Source organism: Myripristis murdjan, chromosome 23 (assembly GCF_902150065.1).
Source record: "Myripristis murdjan chromosome 23, fMyrMur1.1, whole genome shotgun sequence".
Taxonomy (NCBI): Eukaryota; Metazoa; Chordata; class Actinopteri; order Holocentriformes; family Holocentridae; genus Myripristis; species Myripristis murdjan.
In genome coordinates, this window is record NC_044002.1 from 22,772,376 (window position 1) to 22,791,214 (window position 18,839).

Below are 18,839 nucleotides of genomic sequence, written 5' to 3' on the forward strand. Positions count from 1 at the left end.
AACTTGTTTGCAATTAACTTGTTTGACTCTCCTCCTCGTCCTTAAATAACCCTACCTTGCCCAAGATGCCAAACTCTTTCAGGCACGCCCTGCAGAGAGAATCTGCTGGTTTAAGCTGCAGTATTTGCTCATGGGGCTTTTGTTGCCTCAAAAGTTGTCAGTGCATCCCATCTCCTCAACAGGATGCTGCAGTCGTCCTGTTGAAGCAGTATCAGACTATCTTAGCTTATTTGTTTGTTTATTTGTTTATCGCAAGTGTCCATCTATAACTGTCCTCCACATCTTCCTGTTCTCCAGTGTGTATTCACAGTGAAATTGCCTCATTGAAATTGCTATTATATGTGCTCTTTCATATATCTATTATTATTATTCTTTGTAGTGGTAGTGGTATTATTATTTTTGCTGTAGTGGTGATGATTTCAACATGTCGTTATTTGAATTTATTTGTTTAAAAATTTCTTCATTTGATTTGTCTTTCTACTGATACAAAGCCTTGTAAAATACTATACCATAAACATCGGCTGCAGCAGACCAATCCCCACTCATCTTCAACATCCACATACACACACACACACACACACACACACACACACACACACACAGACACACACACACACACACACACACACACACACACACACAGACACACACACACACACACACACACACACATACACACACACACACCTGTTAACAAGCCTTTCTACAGTTGTTGTTCTGCATCTGTCGTGTGTACTGTGGGAGTGGCTTGATCACTGCAAAGGAATACCAGAAATCTCAGGGCAAACCCGAAAACTGAATGATAACATAACATTGCATCTGAGAGTGTCTGCTGAGGTAAGATCCATTTTATTGTTAAAGTATATAAGAGCTTCTCAGCAAAAATACTCAGTATGTATTACAGGTGTGTGTGTGTTTGTTTGTGTGAGTGTGCGTGGGTGGGGGGATATCACATCTTAGAACAAATCAAGACAAAAAAGATATGAATAAAATATACAGTGAAATACAACACACAGTAAAATACAATATAATAAAGGCTTTTAAAGATTTCCTGTCTTTTCCTGTTTTGTTGTTAAACCTTTTCACTTTTGGAGTGTCTGAAATTCCTCCCTGTTTGTAGCATATTGATTGATACTGTTGAGTTAATATTTCTCTCTCTGCATAGTGATGGGTAACACGTCATTGTAGTCTTTACATAATACATTTTTACATGTAATTAATTCATGTTTGCACAACTGCAAATTCCAAGTTATTGGGCTGTAAGTGAGCTAAATATAACTAAAACTCAAGTTTGTTAAGGACATCCGCTATAATGTGTTCAAATTGTTTTAATGGTGTTGAAATGTACAATGAACTTGAAATAATACTTTGATGGCATGACAGAGGTCCAGTTATTGTGATCAGTCAGTCTCAGACTGAAATAAACCTGCTCATCTTGTTTAATATCTAGTGTGTGGATCTGTCTCTCTCTTTCTTCCTCTAAATCAAATTCCTGTAGTAAGTTTGTTTGCTTTGCAAACTTCTCCTCCCCTCTAAACCTCAACAGGGTGAGAAAATGTTTGTGGCTCAGGGAGTTGAGGTCCATGAGGTAAATGTATATCTAAAAATAATTTCTGTGTGCATGAAGCTCAGGCTTTACATTACTCTGAATACTAGAGTAATATTTATTTTTGAGGTACAGTGGTGGAAAAAAGTTTTCGGACACCCCATGCATTTGTGAAATATTGCATTAAGAATCACTCTTAGGTCTTCAAGTGCAATTTCTTTTAGTACAGTCACAGCCAAAATACCAAACAAATTCTAAAAAAGCCATTAAAAACTTCAAATTGATTGGTTCCATAAAAATACATAAGAAATTTTGAGTATTGGGTCATTTTGGTACCAGTGATGAAGGTCGTTCTTTTTATTAAAAGACACAATTTTTGTTGCCAAGCTTGGTGTCTATATAAAGCCAGCACATTTGAAAGTTCTTCAGACACAAAAATGGCTAAAACAAGGAACCTAATGCAGGAAACACGCCTGAAGATAACAATTCTCAGCCAGGAAGGGCACAGCTGCCGCCAGATAGCCAGGAAGTGCAGATGCAGCCCTTCAGCAGTTGGATACACTCTGCAGAAATACAGACGAACCAACAGCTTGGAAGACAAACCAAGATCTGGGCATCCAAGGGTTTCTTCAGCAAGAAATGACCGCATCTTGATCCGCAAAAAAACAACGCCGAATGACATCACAGGAGCTTCAGCAGCAGTGGTCAAACCAAACTGGTGTCCAGTGTTCCACCCGCACTGTACATGGCCGACTTTTAGATCATGGCTTAAGGTCCTACAAGGCTATCAAGAAGCCCCTGATCAATGAGAGACAGAGGTTAGCCTGGCGTCGTTGGGCCCAGGCACACAAAAAACAACAAATATAATAAATAAATAAAAAATATAATTTGTATTTGTTTGTATCTATCTAATGCAGCCACACCCTTTGAAACACAAAAAAGATTTTTCCACCACTGTATCTTGGTTATGTTATGTTATGTTATGTTATGTTATGTTGGGGAGGTTTGGTTTAGGATTAGGCTGAGGGTGGGGGTTGGCATCAGGGTGAGAATGGGGGTGAGGGTTAGGAGTTAGGGTCGGGGTTAAGGTAAGGAGCAAGTGTTAGGGTGAGGTGTTCGGGTAAGGCGTTCAAGTGAGGGTTATCTATTTCTTCTCCAACTTCTGAAGTACGAGCAATTCATAACTGTTATATTTTTGCGCGGTCCAACAGTTACATACATATGTTATTATAATCTTGTGGCAACTCCTGGACTGGGAGGCAGGAGCTGTCAGGGATGGTTTGGTTCTGTGGGATCACATAATCCCTTCACCTTTGTATACTGCAATGGACTGGGGCCCTTTCTCTTATCTGACTGGCTATACCTATTGTTGGTAGTTACTTTTTTAATTGGTCTCTGCCTAAAGACATCATTACTAAAGGTCTGAGTCTGGATGAATTCAGGGTCCGATTATGGCTACTGTTCTCCTTTAAATGGGTTAAGATTAGGATTATGGATGGTTTTGGCCTAGGGTTTGATTAGGGTCAAATATGTAATTGTATTCATATCTTATTTGGAAACGGTTAGGATTGAGATTTGGATTGGTTTAGGTCTAAAATGAATTAATAACCCTGTACATAACATAAAGACCTTAAGGACGGGTCTCTTAAGTGCAGTCTCATTTTGCTCCTGCAGTGCCTGTAGGGGGGCGTGGCTTATCTACGACTTGTTTTGGTGGGGTTGTTCACTCACCTCAGCTGCTCTAGCTGAGGTACTGCAAATACACATGCCCAGATTCAATGTGAAAGCAGCCTCAGGTAGATCTACAGTTTGCTTTCTGAACCTCCACACCAGCACACCAGTATTTATTTATTTATTTATTTATTTAGTGACAGGATTTTTTTTATTGATTTAGAGTCTCCACACCCTTTCTGTAATGTAAGTAACCCAACTCATGGATGTCGTGGTGACAGTACTGATGAAATGTTCCAAAATTTTATAAAACAGGAGTAACCCAAAACCATAGATATCCAAAACAGGGGAGTAGCCACTAATACCAGCTTAAGCAGAATAAAAGATACAAATTTTAATGTCAAGGCGTGTTATTCTTCAGGGTTGGGGCAGAGAAGTCAGAGACATCTGCCAGTGTATCATGTCTGGAAAACTCACCTCGCAAAACCGCCTGTACTGCAAACATCGCAGGTGGGGCTGGTGTGAGATATCACGTGTATCGTCATTAACACCTAACTGGTAAGCCAAAATGACAACCCAAAATGTAAAAGATTCTGTCGCCCACTTGTCTGTCTGACAGGCTGACACAAGTTGGCCAATCAAAGTTAAGTGGGTTTTCAGACAGAGGATGAACTGAGGGTCTGCATAAAGGGCCAGCATAAGATTAATAAGGATTGTTTTGGACTGTGAATCATGGGAAGGTACTCTACTGGAGTCCCCAAATAAAAATATAGAGCAGGAAATGAGCATGATAAACCCTCTTTAAAAGCATTTTTTGTGGATGGGAGCCCCCCAAAAATAGACAGCGTCTTACATATCGATGTAACTTACCACACTGGCCTGAATATAAAAGCAAAAGTGTGGTCATTCTATCTTCAAGGACTCCACAGTTACGACATCATGCATGTGGCCAACAGCAGGTGGAGAAATGGTGCTCGTCCACAAGCATATTAAAATATTCATATTCTCTTGCGAGCGAGTGGTCAGACGAGGTGAATTATTGTGGTCCACTGCCACATCCATGTGGTCATCTCAAGCTCTCTGCTCTCAAAATGCAGGGCTCCCATGTTTAGTAAAAGTTAACAAAAAGTCAGCAGGTGGCCGGGCCTTTTCCTATCGGGCCCCACTCTTGTGGAATAACCTCCCTGCTGGCTTCAGACAATCAGAGTCTGTTGAATCATTTAAATGGAAACTCAAAACTCATCTCAACGCCTTAAACAGTGCAATGGTGTGCACTGTGCATTGAATGGCCTATTGAGGCTACACTGCTGCTACATTTGTATTTATTATTATGTATTTAGTTATTCTTAACATATTTATGGTCCATCACTAACGTGCCTGTGTGTATCTGTGTGTGTATCTGTGCCATATACTGACTATCTGTCTGTTTGTTTGTTTTTTCTTTTTCTTCTTTTTATGCATAATGTGGGTACACTGCTAAACTGAATTGCGCCTTGGGGATAAATAAAGTTGTCTGATTCTGATACTGATTCTGATTAACCTGCAGTAAGACAGTTAGTGGTACGGCAGGCCATCCTCTCCCCTGTGTTCCAGTTCTGTTCTCCTCCATCCAGTCCTGCTCTCCGGATGCACCTGATTGCAGCTTGGCATGCTTCTTCCCACTTTTTTTTTAATCTTTTCTTCATCCGTTACCTTCTCGTTCTCTCTCCCATGTGTGTGAATGGTTGATGGCAGTCTTCTGAGTGCATATGTGGTCTTTTCTCCATCTAGGCCTCCATGGTATTGGTGGTTGCGTGGCACCACTCAGCATCCTCATCTCATTCCTGATACACCATCTGCTGCCATTACAACTACATTATAATTTTGTTATCCTGTTTCTGTGTTAGCATTGTGTAATCTGTGCTCTGCTCTGTGCGTACAACATCCATTGCACATCTGTTCATCCTGAGGAGGGATCCCTCCTCTGTTGCTCCCCTGAGGTTTCTTCCTATTTTTTGTCCCTGTTAAAAAAATTTTTTAGGGAGTTGTTCCTCATCCGATGTGAGGGACTGAAGGACAGAGGATGTTGTATTTCTGTAAAGCCCCTTGAGGCAAATTTGTAATTTGTGATACTAGGCTAGGGCGGCACAGTGGTGCAGTGGTTAGCACTGTCGCCTCACAGTAAGAAGGTCCTGGGTTCGATTCCAACCCAGGGTCCTTTGTGTGTGGAGTTTGCATGTTCTCCCTGTGTGGGTTTCTGCCGGGCACTCCGGTTTCCTCCCACCGTCCAAAGACATGCAGGTCAGGTGAATTGGAGAAGCATGAATGAATGATATTGGGCTATATAAATAAAACTGTCTTGACTTGACATACAGTATATGAACAAACTGAGGAACTTCCTTGGGGTCTGGAATTAGATTAGATGAAACACAAGCTATGGGCATTTCACATCGTCTTACAGGATTTCCATTAATCGTGATGATTGTTTAAAAATGATACGGCTATTCATGAAATTGTTTCTTTTTTGCGCATTTTAATGTATTTTATGTGTGTGTGTGTGTGTGTGTGTGTTTTCATATATGTAAAGTGCATCAAGTTTCATGCGAACTGATGTGAGATGGAGACCGGAGCTGGCAAATGGAGGAAATTCAGCACATGCCGTCCCACGTACGCTGCCATCTTCCTCTTCCTGGTTGTGTCCGCTGTGTACTTCCTGCAACATAACATCGGCGCGCTGAAGGTGAGAACAGGGGAGGGGACACTGTTTTATGGTGCTTTCAGACCTGTGGCCCGTTTGCTTTGTTCCGATTCAGGGGCTAAATCGATACAGTTGTTTCGTTTTTCGTTTGGGGCATTTGTGTTCACAGTGCAACCGTCTGTAGCGGTTCAAAGCTGTAAAGAAATGCCATGCGCGAAAAAACTGTTCTCTCATTGGTCAGAAATTACCCCGAAATAAGAAGTTTCCTCTTCCGTTCTTACCCCGGGAAAAACAAAAACCATGGAGCATCTTCAGCGTGTGTGGCTAGTTTGTTTCTCTGTGTTTCTGTGGTTAATGTGCCCAGTGGCGGTTCTGCCCATGTTGCCGCCCTAGGCCAAATTACTGCCTTGCGCCCTTTCGTGTTACTACTCCTACCTACTTTTTATATGGACAAAATCTTGTTTGAATAAAAAGCCACCGGCCGCGTCACCGGCCGGTACCGCGCCCACCTGGTCAGGTCTGCCGGATCTGACAGGTGAGCGGCGCTGATTTTTTTGCTCTTGAGCCGCCCCCCACATGACATGAAACAATGCCTGCTTCGCCCATGCCTAAAACCGCTACTGAATGTACCGGTGTTCTGTAACGGAGGAAAACATCCCGTTCTACCGGGAATGAAGACTGCGCAGGGAAAATAATATCATACTGCATCTACCGAGAAGAAGACGTGCCGCGTCAAGGAATCGCTGACGAAGATGGGCTCTGACGCTGAACCACAGTTATGAGTGAGTTGTGTCGGTTGCTGTGTCGATTATGTTCTCACTGCAAACAAACCGCTCCAGGGTTCGAATGGAATCGAGCCGAGACCACCTCTTCTAGGCGATCTCGGCCCGCTTGTTTTGTCCCGCATCCGAGCGCGATTGCTGTGTTCACATATGTCCAAACGAACCGATCTTTAGGGGGAAACGCTCCCTGTTTCGGAACAACGGCTCCAAACGGGACAGGTCTGAAAGCACCCTTAGTTAAAAGTTGTCATTTATTCAGTTTTTCTATGTTTACTGTTGAATACATCTACGTTGATGCTACCTACTTCAGTCACATCTGTATGACTGTAGCTTTCGGCCAGGAGAAGATGTCGTCAGGTGGCGTCCAACTTTCACTGGGCGTTGTGACCCTGAACCACAAGTAGTAGTCGACTTCCTCTAGCCATGTATCTAACATGTCTGCCATGTATCTAACTTCATGCAGTATGATCCTTATTAAAACACTAAAAATCTGGATTCAAATCGGGTCCTGTCAGAACAACTTGCAGATTAGGGGCTCTAGTTTCGCAGACCAGGCGAGGCGGGGGCGTAGGGCAGATGCGCTTCGCCAACTGGGTGTGGCCAGGCGGATTTTCCAAGTTTGGCACGCCGTTCTCGGTGGCGCAAGTACTCCGCCGTCCCTCCTACCGGCGGAGAGGAGGAGAGAAGGCGTGGAGTGGGTTTGACACAGCCGATTCACATTTAACCAATCAAATGAGCCCCTGTCCTTGCCTTTAAAATGCGCTGCGCGAAGGCGTAATGAAAGTTTACACAGCTGACAAGGAGGTCTATTGCCGCGGGCGGAGTGGAGCCCAGGAGACAGGCGCGGAGCGGAGACCGGCGAGCAGTGCGGACACGTCACCAAAACCTCACAGGCAGGCTCCCGGAATGTCAGGCACATGAACGATGCAATAAATACCGAAGAAACACTATTCAATGCTACGATCACAATCAGCACATACATATATCTCCATATCAACTGTCCCGTCACAGCTGATGTCAGATCAAAGGAGATTGGCACCGTTTGTGCTGATTGTGAGGTTTTGGCGATGTGCGCCAGCCAGCCAAACCTCCACTGCGCCGGCTCCGCTCCGCCTTGCGCTGAAAGTAGACGTGGTTTCAGATGGCGAGCTTTTGGCGCACCTCTGCGAAGCCTTTTGGCACAAAACTGTCACTGCGCCAAGCCGAATCTGTCGGCACCTCCCCCCGCTGCGCCGCCACTCCCATCTCGGCGAACCTCCGCCTGTGAAACTTGGAAACCGTTCGCCTCTGCCGCTTCGCCGGTCGAAACTAGATCTGCGCGGGGTTCGCCTCACTGCGCCACCCCGTGCTGCGCCGGGAAACTAGAGCCCTTGGTTGTAACCTTATCCTAAATCAACACAGCGTGACGAGGTTGGCAACGAGTCTCTTGTTCTTTGCTGTGCGTAAATATGCATTTCCCTTTGGCACATCCCCTGCCTTGTTTTAAATAGACCTCTTCCATTTCATTCTTCCCATTCCTGAGATTTCCTCAAATCGCTGCAGAGACTCTACATCCTCTGGGCTCTCAGATGTTTCACTTGTGACGCCCAGTGACTTAAGCTTCCCAGAATGCATACATCTGCTTTTCAATTTGTTTATCTTCACTGAGCTGAATCTACATACACACTGTCTCAGTCATGCTGTACACTGCAATTGGGCCTTGTACTGTGGCTATCTGTGTTTAATGCAGTTACAGATGCCATGCTCCTTTTCTAAAAAAAAAAAAAAATTAATTGGTTTCATGGAGAAATATGAATATGATGTGTGTTCACAGCTTGTGAACACACTGGCTCTCTTTCTTACTGTGTGATCTCATCATTTGCAACGCTCTCTCTCCACTCTGAACCTCCTCCTGCAGGAGCCCAAGAACATCAGGCATCTTCCATTCATCATCTTCTCCCCTCTGACGTCTATAATCAAAAGCCATGTCCTCGGCATCATTTGTAGCAGTATTTGGCATAGAATGCTTCCTTATGTCCATGTTGGACATATGTCCATATTGGTATCCCCAGGATACCAATATGAATTTCACATTCATCAAATAGTGGCCTCAGTGCACTAATGTCAGATGATTTCTTCACAGGATGTGTGCCTTTACAATGAGATTTTTCCTTCCAAATCTGTTGGGGAGCATATAAAGTGCAGCATCATAATCACTGTCTGTTAGGGTGACTCCTGCTACTACCTTTGCCTCTGCTCCGGTCAAGTAAGTTTTCAGGAAGGTAAACTTCTCTCTCTTGCAAAAGGCAAAATTACTATTAACAGCAATTTTATCTTGTCCCCAAAATTCTTGTCACAAACTTGCATCTCAAATGAATTTCTCAGTCATCAGCTTTGCTAATTTAACTGATGGATTGCTGTGCTGAGATCTGGCAGAAGTTGCGCTAACATCACCTGGACAAGCAGACGGGGGTTTTATTACTGACAATCTCTGAGCTCACTCTCATGCATGGCCAACATCTGGATTTTCCTTTATTACAACATCAATCTGATTCAGTAGTCTCTACACTCTGGACTTGAAATCATACGTTCTCTTTTGTTCATGAAAAAGAGTGCATAACTTGCTTGCAAACTGCTGCTAAAAACAACAAGGGGTCGTCACTGATGCAAGTCAGTCCTGAACTGCATTTCACACAGTTCATCAAGTTTCACAACTGATGTCCTATTGATGGTTATCACTGACTGCCTCTAAGCATCATAACTTTTCCCTCCATTAACTGTCCAACCAAGCATGGTTTTGACAGGTTTGTCTCCTACACTCCAGATTACATATAGTGGTTCCAATCCCTTTGGTACATCTGTGCCAATCAGTAACTCAATCTCTTAGTAAACTAACATCTTACCACCCTACTCTTTTCCACGCCGGGATCATGTGTTGAATTAACTGTATGGGTCATTATAACATTATAATCAGATTTTTTTTATGTAGCAAATGATTTGTTTGTGAATACATTTACTCAGGGAAATCCTAGAAGCAGCAGCTGGACCAGCACAGGAAATTCACAAGCACATGGCACTGCAGCATCTCAGGTGAGCTCTGATGAGTTTATGAGCTTCTGTTAAAAAAAAAAAAAAAAAAACAGTGGGGATGCATTTGTTAGTTTCATTTAGGGAGGCTTACTTTGTGTCACTCACACACCAACCCAGTGTATTACCCGCAGGAAACAGCAAGTTCATCAGCAAAACAGGTAAAAAAAGCAACTGGAGCTGCCAAGTCTCAGGTGAGGTCTGACAGTGTTTTTTTGTTTTTTTTTTACTCTTTTTTTGAGGTACATGGAGGAGATAATGTGTCACATTTAGAATAACAGTCAGTATAAGTTGTTGGTTAGTCACTACCCTGATTAGTCCCATCCTGTATTATTACTATATGGGTCATTATAATATCAACATTATTTATATGGAAAATTAGCTGCAGCATACTGATTTCTTTGTGAATGTAATGCATTATTTAATTAGGAAACTCCTAGTAACAGCAGCTGGACCAGCACAGGAAATCTCCCAGCAGGTGGCGCTACAGGGTCTCAGGTGAGCTCTTATGCCATACTGAAATGACTGAAAAATATTTTAGTATTTTAGTGTGTAAGTTTTTTGGTTTTTTGTTACTGTGTATCCCAAGTCAGCACACTGTAATGTGTTACCACTTTAAAAAGTTTAAGCACCAAAGAAAATCACTGCTGATCATTTGATTCCAGAGTCCAGCTGTGGCCAGTTTAACAACTGTTCGTCAGTTAGTAAGTCATTCATTCATTCATTCTTTCATTCATTCATTCATACCCTCTTGTCTTATCTCTTCTAAACCACTAACCCACTAACATTTGTTTTGATCTTTTTCCCCAACTCCCTGCCAATTTCAGAATAAAATCACCCCCACCACTCCTGTCCCAAACCGCCAACACATCAACTGCAGCCACCACCAGCTGTCGCCTGAGGAACGCCGCCTGCTGGACTCCATCGCTTGGCCTGAAACCCCTCATGTGCCTGTACCCGTGTCCCTAAACACGACCTCTGACCCCGCCCACAGCACCTTCACAATCCTGCCGGTGAGGGCAGGAGGTCAGTGGCATGTAGGCGATGAGCTGGAGGCTCTGATCCAAATTGGTGACTTCCAGGGTCGTCCAAAACAGTATGGGGGAGATCTTGTGATTGCTCGCCTCCATGACCCGGCACTCAGTGCAGGTGTGGCCGGGCGAGTGGTGGACCACCTGAACGGCTCCTACACCGCTGTGTTTCCATTACTCTGGGAGGGACGAGCACAAGTTGAGGTGACACCAGAGTCTATGTTGATGCTCAGTGTAACTGTAAATGTATTGGTTGGAAGTCAGATGAGTCAGTGGCATAAAATAAACGTCTGACAGATGACTGTTCACCCCTTTTCATGATTCCTTGGTTTTTAGGCCACAGTTTGATTTGTTTCATGCGTTGACTTGAAAAAATGAGTGAACACCAGCAGAAATGTTCTGCTGCACGGCCCTCTGGGGATTGAACTTTCTGGCATGTTGCAATTCTGGCCACAGCACGTACTTTTAGCAGCCTCAACAGCAAAGTACCTGTTGCTACATCACTGATTGGATGTGGTCAGTAGTCAGTGTCAAAAAAAATTTTTTTTTTAAATGCTTAAAAATAATCTGCCAGTGCCATGAGATACAAGTATAAATTTGTTAAAGAAAGGCAGAAAGAGACTGATTGGCCCACTAGGATCAAGAAAATGACACTGGAAACAAGTTGTTCTGGAAACAAGTTGATTAGCATTTGAAACAAGAAGGATTATCAATCCCACTGGCATACTTTTTTTGGACCTTGGTTTAAAAAAGTGTCTGGGCTCTATCTTAACAATCTAAGCACAAAATCTGAAGAGCATGTCATAAGTGCATTCAAGTACACTTTTATTACAGCAGGAAAAGGGTTGTTGCACTAGACACATAGTCATCATAGGGGTGTTTTGGGCGTAACATGCAATAAATTAATCAGTGTCAATCTCCCATTACCTTTAAAAGCCATGTGAGCTTGCACTTTGGTAGATTGCTATGATAATGCCACTTTTCCCAGGTAAGGAGGAAGGCTTCTCTGCAGAGGAACGTAGAGTAAAAGGGCTCTAAGTAAAAGCCCATGAGCAGATCATCTACAGCAACAACAGGACTCCATCAAAGCTCCCTGAGGTCAAGCAGGCGTCCCTGTGAACAAGTCTTTTGTATGAACGCTGGCACCCGCCTATGTAGATGTGCATTACTGTCATGATAATGTACCCTGAAAATAACAATGACAACTGCACCACTGACTTCAGGCCCATTTTTTGTAGGTCAATTGTGCAATTGCTTTCAGCTGCCTCAAAATAGCAATGCACCAACACTGCATCTGATCACATCTCATTTTAAGACCAGCACACCCCTGGGGGCACATGAGTGCATTTGCTATTTACACAAGGTGGCTGCTGGACAACTCAGCAGGTTGTAAACTAACAGAGACATTTGCCGCATCGTATTGCTGCTGCTTTGTGCTTGGTGTAAGATTGGGTCTTCAGTGCGAGACTAAATGACTCATTAAGATGAAAATCTTTTACTTTCAAATGGGTGAATGAGGTTTTTTCCTGTGTTCTGTCAAGGTTGTGCTGCAAAGCAACAGAAAGTATTTGTATGCAGCTTGTCAGAGACAACTCTTACTCTTTTACCTCACTGATACTGAAACATTGTATAACTGAGTTTTCCCCCTGTCAGGTGACGCTGGTTCATTCCAGTGAGGCCATCACTGTGCTGCACCGGGTAGACAGGGAACACCCAGCCCGGCAATCCTTCTTGAGCCTCTTCCAGTCCGGCTCTGTCTCTGAAACTGCGGTTTGTAACTTCTGCCTGCCTCCCACCCAGCCTCTGTGCAACTACACCGACCTCCACACGGGAGAGCCGTGGTTCTGCTACAAGCCAAAGAAGCTGAGCTGCGATACCAGGATCAACCACTATAAAGGAGGCTGCAATTATTATCTCAAGGCCAAGGAGGTGACACTGTTTCAGAGGTGAGAGAGGACTGGGAGAGGCGGGATAGGCAATTTGTGTTTATAGTAACTATGACCTGCGAACCAAGAAAAAGCATTCATGTTTGGCTCCCAGTGGTAGTTACAAGTAAGGCCAGAAGCACATTACACAACCAAATGTTGCAGGACATCTAACATTTTCAGAGCTACCAAGCTGCCAAATAACATCTATGGGATGCAATAAAGGGCTTCTAGGGCTCTATTTTGCTCGAGACAGAATTATGTTGGTTAGATTCGACCCTGCAGCTCCATTTTTCAGAAGAAGCAGCATTAGGGCATGCACTAGTCTTTTTCTTTCTTTTTTTTTTTAACAAATATCTTTATTGAGTTTTTTCTTTTATATAATTCTCAATACAATCAACAAACAAACAAACATAGAAATAACTTTTTCATTTTCTTACCCCATCCCTTCCCATCCCATCCCTAGGGCATGCACAAGTCTGAATGAAAGGCTATAACATTCTGAAACAACATTGTGAATTTAAATTTCACAGGACCAGACAACCCTCTCATTTTCATGGTGCCAGATGGATGGCAATATCAGTATGGATCCCAAACAGATGAATAGAACATGTCATATGTTTTACTCCAGTTTATATAAATCAGAGGTTCTCCCAGACAAGAATCGATGTAACATTTCTAAATCAGCTACACTTACTCCAGCTAGGAAGAGATTCAGCTAATGTAGATAAACCAATCACTTTAGAGGAGTTGTAGAAAGTTAGCAGAGAGGTAAATCGTCAGGCATTGGATCCCCCATCGATTCTATATAACTTTCTACAGGGGGTGTGGCTTAGCACAAAACAGTGCTGCAATTAATAACTCATACCTTTATGCATTTTTCCTCAGTGGGGTCAACATGAAAGTCATCATTCAAGCTTCAGGTCCAAGCAACGTTACTGTGCTGCCAAAGAAGAAAGGTAAAAAAAAAAAAATATATATATATATATATATATATTCCACAGCCTCTTTAAACAAACGATTTGTTTATGTTCTTTTTTTGTTGTGTTTTTTGTTTGTTTGTTTGTTTTTTTTGTTTCTTGGCAAAGACTCAGAATCAAGGTTATTGAAGGACTCAGTTGAAATGTTAAAATCATTTTATCTAGCAAATAAATTAATCTTCACAGGGTACTTGTGAGCCACGGAACACAGCTTTAACCTTTTTTTGTTGACTGATGGAAACAGTGCTTTCATATGCATTCACGAACCCTGAAACACCATTTAATGCCTATGTGACACCTACACACCAACCTTCTCTGAGTTGGGGACAAATACCACCAACTTAGGTTAATCTCACCTAGCCACCATGCCTATCTTGTCCAGAGTTTCTCCAACCAATTCCCATCAGTCTCAAGACTGCCCAGTTGTCACCAAAACCAGCCTCTCCACCATCTTCCCCTGCTATGGCATCTCCATTCATCCATCCATCCATCCATCCATCCATCTTCTGCCGCTTATCCGGGGCCGGGTCGCGGGGGCAGCAGTCTAAGCAGAGATGCCCAGACTTCCCTCTCCTCAGACACTTCCGCCAGCTCCTCAGGAGGAACCCCAAGGCGTTCCCAGGCCAGCCGAGAGACATAGTCCCTCCAGCGTGTCCTGGGTCTTCCCCGGGGCCTCCTCCCGGTGGGGCATGCCCAGAATACCTCCCCAGGGAGGCGTCCAGGGGGCATCCGAAACAGATGCCTGAGCCACCTCAACTGGTTCCTCTCAATGCGGAGGAGCAGCGGCTCTACTCCGAGCTCCTCCCAAGTGACCGAGCTCCTCACCCTATCTCTAAGGGAGCGCCCGGCCACCCTACGAAGGAAACTCTTTCAGCCGCTTGTATCCACGATCTTGTCCTTTCGGTCATTACCCAAAGCTCATGACCATAGGTGAGGGTAGGAACGTAGATTGACTGGTAAATCGAGAGCTTCGCCTTTCAGCTCAGCTCCTTCTTCACCACGACGGACCGGTACACCGACCGCATCACTGTGGAGGCTGCACCGATCCGCCTGTCAATCTCACGCTCCATCCTTCCCTCACTCATGAACAAGACCCCGAGATACTTGAACTCCTCCACTTGAGACAGGACTTCTCCACCAACCCGGAGAGGGCATGCCACCTTTTTCCAGTCGAGAACCATGGCCTCGGACTTGGAGGTGCTGATTCTCATCCCCGTTGCTTCACACTCGGCTGCAAACCGCCCCAGTGCCTGCTGAAGGTCCTGCATCGATGGGGCCAACAGGACAACATCATCCGCAAAAAGCAGCGATGAAATCCTGTGGCTCCCAAACAGGACTCCCTCTGGCCCCCGGCTGCGCCTAGAAATTCTGTCCATAAATATTATGAACAGAACTGGTGATAAAGGGCAGTCCAACATGCACCGGGAACAGGTCTGACTTATTGCTGGCAATGCGAACCAAGCTCCTGCTCCGGTCGTACAGGGACTGAACAGCCCTTAGCAAAGGGCCCCGGACCCCATGCTCCTGGAGCACTCCCCACAGGGCACCACGAGGCACACGGTCGAATGCCTTCTCCAGATCCACAAAACACATGTGGACTGGTTGGGCAAACTCCCACGAACCCTCAAGCACCCTCCGGAGGGTATAGAGCTGGTCCAGTGTTCCGCGGCCGGGACGAAAACCGCATTGTTCCTCCTGAATCTGAGGTTTGACTATCGGCCAAATCCTCCTCTCCAGCACCCTGGCGTAGACCTTCCCGGGTAGGCTGAGAAGTGTGATCCCCCTGTAGTTGGAACACACCCTCCGGTCCCCCTTCTTATAAAGAGGGACCACCACCCCGGTCTGCCACTCCAGAGGCACTGTCCCCAACTGCCACGCGATGTTGCAGAGGCGTGTCAGCCAAGACAGCCCCACAACATCCAGAGACTTGAGAGGAGACCCTCGAAGTATTCCTTCCACCGCCCGACAATATCCCCAGTCGATGTCAGCAGCTCCCCACCTGCACTGTAAACAGTGTCGTCAGAGTACTGCTTCCCCCTCCTGAGGCGCCAGACGGTTTGCCAGAATTTCTTCGAGGCCGACCGATAATCCTCCTCCATGGCCTCCCTGAACTCCTCCCAGCTCTGAGTTTTTGCCTCTGCCACTGCCCGAGCTGCGGCACGCCTGGCCTGCCGGTACCCGTCAGCTGCCTCAGGAGTCTCACAGGCCAACATGGACCGGTAGGACTCCTTCTTCAGCTTGACGGCATCCCTTACTTCCGGTGTCCACCACCGAGTTCTGGGATTGCCGCCACGACAAGCACCAGAGACCTTGCGGCCACAGCTCCGAACAGCTGCATCGACAATGGAGGATGAGAACATGGTCCATTCAGACTCAATGTCCCCCGCCTCCCTTGGAAGCTGAGAGAAGCTCTCCCGGAGGTGGGAGTTGAAGACCTCCCTAACAGGGGGTTCAGCCAGGCGTTCCCAACAGACCCTCACAGTGCATTTGGGCCTGACAGGTCTGTCAAGCTTCCCCCTCCGCCAGCGGATCCAACTCACCACCAGGTGGTGATCAGTTGACAGCTCAGCCCCTCTCTTCACCCAAGTGTCCAAGACATACGGCCGGAGATCAGATGAAACGACAACAAAGTCGATCATCGACCTCCGGCCTAGGGTGTCCTGGTGCCAGGTGCACTTATGGACACCCCTATGCTCGAACATGGTGTTCGTTATGGACAAACTGTGACTAGCACAGAAGTCCAATAACAGAACACCACTCGGGTTCAGATCGGGGAGGCCGTTCCTACCAATCACCCCACTCCAGGTATCACTGTCGTCGCCCACGTGAGCGTTGAAGTCCCCCAGTAGAACAGTAGAGTCCCCAGACGGAGCACTATCCAGTACCCCTCCCAGGGACTCCAAGAAGGCCAGGTACTCTGCACTGCTATTCGGCCCATAGGCACAGACAACAGTGAGAGTCCTCCCTCCAACCCGAAGGCGCAGAGAGGCGACCCTCTCATTCACTGGGGTGAACCCCAACACATGGCGGCTAAGCTGGGGGGCTATAAGCAAGCCCACACCTGCCCGCCGCCTCTCACCGAGGGTGACTCCAGCGTAGTGGACGGTCCAGCCCCTCTTGAGGAGCTGGGTTCCAGAGCCCAAGTTGTGCGTGGAGGTGAGCCCGACTATTTCTAGCCGGTACCTCTCGACCTCCCGCACAAGCTCAGGCTCCTTCCCCCCAGCGAGGTGACATTTCATGTCCCCATCGCCAGCCGTTGCATCTGGGGATTGGGTCGCCGAGGCCCTCGCCTTCGACTGCTGCCCAATCCACAAAGCACTGACCCCTTACGGCTTCCCTTGTGGGTGGCGAGCCCGCAGAGGGTTGGACCCACGTCGTCGGTTCGGGCTGGGCCCGGCCGTGCCCCCATGGGCAAAGGCCCGGCCACCAGGCACTCGCTCACGAGCCCCAACCCCAGGCCTGACTCCAGGGTGGGGCCCCGGCTCCGCCGTACTGGGCGACGTCACGGATCTTGATCTTCTTGTCATCATAAGGGGTTTTCGAACTGCGCTTAGTCTGGCTCATCACCTAGGACCTGTTTGCCATGGGAGACCCTACCAGGGGCGAAATGCCCCCGGCAACATAGCTCCTAGGATCATGTGGGCACACAAACCCCTCCACCACGGTAAGGTGGCAGTTCATGGAGGGGGGCATCTCCAGTTCCATCCATTTGTTCCATCTGGGTCTGTCTGGTCTATGGTCCCCACTTTTCCAGTGTTGCCACAGGTTTCATTCCCTACCTTGTTGGTACCATCCCAGTCAGTGGCTCTTGTTCTTCAGTTTCTGGCCCTGTCAGCAGAACCTCCCCAGCCTATGTCAATGAATACTACAGTACAACAGCTTCCACCCAAGGTTCAATCCCTGTTTGCCTGCAGTCTCTAAGACCAGCCATCCTGTAGTCTACGAGTGCCACACCTTTGCAGTGCCTGTGTCCTGCCCGTCTGCAGTTCAGCCTTCATGAGGTCTCTGGGTCCGGCCTTCCCGGAGCTCAAGTTCTGTCTGTGACTCCTGGTCCTGACTGGTCTGCAGTGCCAAAGCCTGGATATCCTGAGTCCTCACTGTCTAGATTATATGTGGCACTGCTTCTTGGGTTCCAGGCTGTCAGGTTTGGCTATCAGGTTTTCCTGGCTCCAGCTTTACCAAGGTGGTCCGTCCCAGTTCCTCACTTTTTATTTATTTACTTTTTTAAATAAATTTGCTTTGTCTTTTTTCACAAAGCCATATTTGTGTCTTATTTATCATCCTCCTTACAGGGCCTAGACCTAAGATACTGTGGTATAACTATTTAATTAGCTATATAATTGTATGAAGTAGTTACACATGTTTATTTGCATATTGAGCAAAAAAAAAAAAAAGCTCCTGCACACTGTCCACACAGATGTCTTTATCTTCCTCTCAGGACAACCAGAGGTGAAGAGCAGCACCGTGAAGCCTGCACCTGCTGGATATTACTACCAGGGTGCATGGCGAGCACTAGGGGCTACCACAGTTCGTCAGTTCAACGATTCCTCTGCCATCAGCCAGTGTCTGAAAGACAAGGTGGTGAATTTGTACGGCGACTCCACCATGAGACAGTGGTTTGAATACCTCAACAGTGTGCTGCCAGGTAAATGATGCTGACATAGTTTGTTCATGTTCACACTGGAGTTGGAGGGGACCCAGCTTTGAATTTTTCATCCCCAAATGACTGATGTGATGTTTTGCAATGAGTCTCAATACGATTCCTATGTTTTTTCTACAAGAAAAAAAAATCCACCTTAATCAATAATTTTGCCTCATATTCAGTGTTAAAATCTTGAAAATGAGGCAAAAAAAAAGAAAATCTGCCTTTGGCATGAGGTAATCCTCTTTTCACTGCTTATCAGTTTGTTTCCAGAATTTTCTTGTATCAAATGTCATTTTCTTGGTCCTTTTGGATCGATCTCTCTTATTCTATTTTGTTTCAACATACGTTGCTCGAGCCCTGTTGTTTTTCCTCTCATTATTTCGTAGGTGGGTTGCAAATTCCACCTACTACTCAGGCACAAAAATGACACTCATGAACCCCAAGGTGGTGCTATAAGAATCAATTTTTCATTTTTGCCATTATCTTGAAAACAGCTTTACCTAGTGTCAAAATTCT

At 45.8% G+C, this 18,839-nt stretch overlaps 1 protein-coding gene across 1 annotated transcript in view; it reads left to right on the forward strand.

Annotated features, from left to right (window-relative positions):
• LOC115355604 (uncharacterized) overlaps nt 1–18,839 on the forward strand; it is a 31,861-nt gene that overhangs the window by 9,819 nt on the left and 3,203 nt on the right. Inside the window, exons 5-10 of the mRNA XM_030046461.1 lie at nt 10,172–10,240; nt 10,570–10,977; nt 12,427–12,719; nt 13,587–13,657; nt 14,926–14,937; nt 18,117–18,323. Of these exons, the coding sequence (XP_029902321.1) occupies nt 10,172–10,240; nt 10,570–10,977; nt 12,427–12,719; nt 13,587–13,657; nt 14,926–14,937; nt 18,117–18,323 (1,060 nt within the window). The remainder of the gene's footprint in view (nt 1–10,171; nt 10,241–10,569; nt 10,978–12,426; nt 12,720–13,586; nt 13,658–14,925; nt 14,938–18,116; nt 18,324–18,839) is intronic.